This window comes from Petaurus breviceps, unplaced genomic scaffold (assembly GCF_028583685.1).
Source record: "Petaurus breviceps papuanus isolate PSGF00001 unplaced genomic scaffold, PetGlider_PUasm1.0 90410, whole genome shotgun sequence".
Classification (NCBI taxonomy): Eukaryota; Metazoa; Chordata; class Mammalia; order Diprotodontia; family Petauridae; genus Petaurus; species Petaurus breviceps.
Window position 1 is genome coordinate 138,006 of NW_027187242.1, and position 4,355 is coordinate 142,360.

Here is a 4,355-nt window from a genome sequence, read left to right on the forward strand (position 1 = left end):
AGGGAAGGGAAGGGAAGGGAAGAAGGAAGGAAGGAAACAGGGAAGGAAAGAGGGAATGGAGGAAACAAGGAAGTGAAGAAAGAGGAAGGAAGCCAGGCCCTGGTCCCCATCCCTGAACTGCTCCTAAGGTCACTGCCACTCTCTAGGGCTCAAGGACCTTCTCTCTGGCCAGCAGCTCCAGCAGCTCCCCCATCCTCCCCTCTTCCTGAAGCCTCACTCCCCTACGCAGGGCATCTCCCATCTGGCACTAGTAAACTCATTGCCTGCTTAGCAAGGAAGCTGGACAGATGCTGGCAACAGGCTCTCAGTGAGGGCAGAGGGTAGCTCAACTTCTGCCCAGCAGGCCAGACAAGGCAGGCAGCAGGCTTCAGGGGCCTCCACACCCCACAGCCCAAGAAGACCCAAGGGCACAGAAAGGGGGGCAAAGAGAGATTAACAGAGGAAAGACAGACACCAGCCCTCAGAGAGCCAGGTGAACAGAATCCAGATGGAGGGACAAAGAGAAACAGGTACAAACATCTGTTTCAGGACCCTGAGAAAATAAGGCAAGAGAAAAACAGAAAGGGGGCAGCAGGGAAGGGGATACAGGGAAGCATGCAGCCACCTCTGCTGAAGATACCAAGACCTAGAGAGAAAAGAGTGAAGAAATGGAAGAGAGACAAGGACAGGACAAGAAACACACTGGGCTGGGCAGGGGGAGGATAGTCATCTCTTCCTGAGGCTGGATGAGCTGGAGAAAGAAAGGATGGGGGAAAAGAAGAGAAAGTGAGAAGGATACAGAAGCAGATTAACAGGGGGCAGGGCAAGAGAGAGGGAGAGGAAGGGAAGATGAAGGAAAAAGAGACAGAGAAAGAGAGAGGGGGGCGGCCAGGTGGCACAGCGAGTAAGAGCACCGGCTCCAGTGTCGGGATGACCTGGGATCGAATCCGGGCTCAGACACTTAGCCCCCACCCAGAAACACCTGGCCGTGTAACCTTGAGCAAGTTACTTAACCCCGATTGCTTTAAAAAAAAAAAGAAAGAGAGAGAGAGAGAGATGAAGAGAAAGAAAAGGGCCAAGGAGAGTGAGGGATAGAGAACGGGTGGAAGAGAGGAAGACAAACATGAGGAGGAAGCGGAGGACGAAGAGAGAAGCCGAGGCAGGGGCAGCACCAGATGCCGGCTGGCTCCTGGAAGGTAGGGCCTGCTGTGTGCTCCACAATGGTGCTCCGTCCCCGGGCCACTCAATATCCGCTGAATGTAACTGAAAAGGAAGCAGTTGGTAGCCAGGCTGGGCGGCGGCATAGGGCCACCCACACAAGCGCCCTTACCTTCCTCGTAATCCTCTCGCTCATCCTCAGCGACATCTTCATAAAGGCAAGCACATGCAAGAGAACAGTGAGTGCCCGAAGCACCAGGGCCGTTAGAGGGGCTGAGCGTGGGCACACACAGTGGGGGCACCATGGGGACCCGGGCTCTGGGCACCCCCGTACTTGGCCAGGGCTCTCTGCTCTCGGGCCTCACCCGGACTGCTTCCATAGCACCTTCGAACCCACTGGAGTGAGGGGCCGGGGGAGGTCTGCAGGTGGCTGAGTGAGGAAGGAGTCCTCCATCCTTGGGATGTTGGGAAAGTGGGAGAAGGAAGATCCTGCTGTCTGACTGGCTTTCAGCCCTGCCCCAGCCTCCCTCCCTAGGTCCTGCGCCTAGAGGCAGGAGAGTACAGCCTCCCTCCCTGACTGACTGGTTTGGGTCAATGTTCAGCCATTCTGATGCTGCAGCCCTCAGACCTGGCTGGCTTGGCGCAGGAGTCAGGCTTTCTGCCCCTTTGAAAATGTCAGGGTCTCCAAATTCCTAAAACCCAAGCCCTCCCACTGTCCAGCTCGATGCTAGGGAAGGATGAATGCCTCATACATGCAGATGTGGCCGGCCTTGGATGCCAGACTGTCCGAGTACAGAGGAAATGAGGATCCAGGACTGGCAGGGACCTTGGAAACCAGCTTCCCAGTCTCCACCCTGCTCCTGTCAGCCAGGGACCTGCATAAGGTCACCCAGAGCCAAAACCAGAAGCTGGGGACCCTGACTCCAAGCTCCCTCCTCTGCTCACCCAGGACCTTGGACCGCACCTCCTCACAAGATACTTTGTAATGCAGCAGTGAGTAGTTTTCAAAAGAGCCTTTGTCTGTTTAGCCGAATGGGGGCTGCAGATGGACCCCCATGTTCTAAGGGTACAGGCCAGATTTCACCTGCCCGGGCAGATCCAGCCCATAGGAGCTGGGTGCAAAGGCTTGGGCAGGAAGATGTGTGTACGCACAGGTGTGCATCATCTGTAACAAGGAGCACATCCATCACAGTGGGTACCCTGGCTCACCAGGCCTCAGCTTGTGCTTTCTGTTCCTGTCCCCATTTCCCCTCTGATGCTTCATGACACATGGGTAAGCCTGGGCAAGTCAGCTGAATCTTTGGACACAGAGATCCTTTGCCCATGGGCCGAGAGGGCGGCCGTTTCATTTTACAGGTAAAAAACCTCAGCCCAAGGAAGTGAGGGACTTTCCAAGGTCCCCAGGGTAGCGAGTGACAATTCTAATGGGGATCCCCTGACTGTTCAGTCAGGGCCCTTTCCACAGTGCCAAAGGCGGGGCCTCAGAGGGTTGAAGTCTCGACTCTAACCAAACTGACTGATTTTCCTGGTCTTACTAATCCCTGGGGCCAATTGAGAAAGGCAGAGATGGGGACTTTTCCTTATAACAAGTTAGCTTGAAGTCCACCTGTCCCTCATCCCAAAGGAGACAGTCTTGAGGCTGAAGAAAGGCCAGAGGGGAGGTAGGAAGGGGGAGCCCTGGCAAACTCTACAGACTGCCCTGGGGTCTGGGTGTGTGTGGAGGAAGCAGGGAGAGAGTCTCCATCCTCAGAGAGGAGGGAGTGCCAGCAGTCAGGAAGGACCCCTCCAGTGATCATTGGTGGGACCAGCAGGGCTCTCCTGCCCACACCCCAGCCTGGAGAGCGTGTGCTCAGCCTCAGTCCTGAAGGGGCCAGGAGCTCCCCCTGGAGGAACAGGGGAGCCCTGCATCCTCTGCAGGAAGGGAAATGGGAAGGGTAGGGCAAGGCCCCTGGAAGGCCAGCCTGGAGCTGGAGCAGCCTCACCCCAAGATGCCTCTCCACACCATGCATGCCAAGCGTATCTCAGTTGGGTCTGGCCCAGGTCAGCATCACAGCAACGGAGGGCGCAAAGGCGTAGCACGTGGAGCCAGAGCGAGCGTTGGCGGCCGCCAGCCACCTCAGCCTACGCCAGCCACCTCGGCCTACGGCTCAGCCCTGTGATGAGGGCTGCTTCTCTGTCCAAGCAGGCTCTCCTACCTTCCCCTATGGACCCCACCCTCCAGCCATTCGTCCTTCTCTGGGAAGCATCGCCCTTTACTAGCCTCTGAGAAAATGTTTCAGCCAGAAAGGGCCTTAAAAAGTACCTTGTGTGGTCCCTCTCTTCTAGATCCAGGAGACTGCTAAGGGGAACAAGTCTCGTCCCAAAGCCATGCCTTGGACGGATGGAGCCAGGATTCGAACCCAGGCTCCACATATCTAGGCTGGTGCTGTTCTCCCCAGCCTCGATGGCCACATCCCAAACCTTAGGAAGGGGGAGTCTATTTGTCAGAGCCACCACCAGGCCCGGCTTTGGCTGCTTCCAGGGGTGGACGGGGCAGAGTCAGGGGCTCAGGGCAGCCGGGGACCTCTTTCTCTCTGCCTCCAAACAGGTACCTGTGCCAACCCTGCCTGGCACTGTGGTACCAGGTCCAGAGCAATGGATTCATAGGCACCTCTGGATTACCCAGAGGCAGAAACGAGATAGTAAAAAAAACAGATGGCTCTGGGAGGAAGGTATTCCCATGCTCATGTGCCCACGAGCCCTGGTGCCTTCTCCAGATGGAGGGTCCCCTGCTGGAAAACCTCTTCCCTGGATCCCTTGCCCTGAGGCTGGCCCTTTCCTTCCTCTGCTTCTCCCTTCTGTAGAGTCCTCCCTTGGCCTGCCGGGCCATCCTGGACAGTGACCCTATTTCCCTCTCCTTCCTTTTCTTCCCTGTCCCTCCCCTAGGCATCTGGCCTTAAGTTCCTCCAGCATGGGTCCCACTGGAATAACCAGGAAGCGACACAACCCTTTCTCATCTTCTTGTCAGAAAGCCCCCCAAGACAAGCCCACATGGAAAAAGGGAGGGACCAAATCAGGGGAAGGCATTGGCCAACACATACCTTCTTGGACTTCCTCTGTGGAAGGTGCATCACCGAGACAGGCCAAGCAGAGAGAAAGAAAGAGCAGAGTGGTGAAAATCCCAGGAGAGAGAGAGAAAGAGAGACAGAGGACAGAGTCAGAGAGAGACACAGAGACGG

General features: G+C 56.5%; 1 protein-coding gene across 1 annotated transcript in view; it reads right to left on the reverse strand.

Moving 5' to 3' along the window:
* TNNT3 (troponin T3, fast skeletal type) overlaps positions 1–4,355 on the reverse strand; it is a 29,674-nt gene that overhangs the window by 21,029 nt on the left and 4,290 nt on the right. Inside the window, exons 2-3 of the mRNA XM_069108619.1 lie at positions 4,218–4,355; positions 1,310–1,345 (exon numbers count right to left, since the gene is read on the reverse strand). The exon at positions 4,218–4,355 is cut by the window's right edge and continues 51 nt beyond it. Coding sequence (XP_068964720.1) covers positions 1,310–1,345; positions 4,218–4,355 — 174 coding nt within the window. The remainder of the gene's footprint in view (positions 1–1,309; positions 1,346–4,217) is intronic.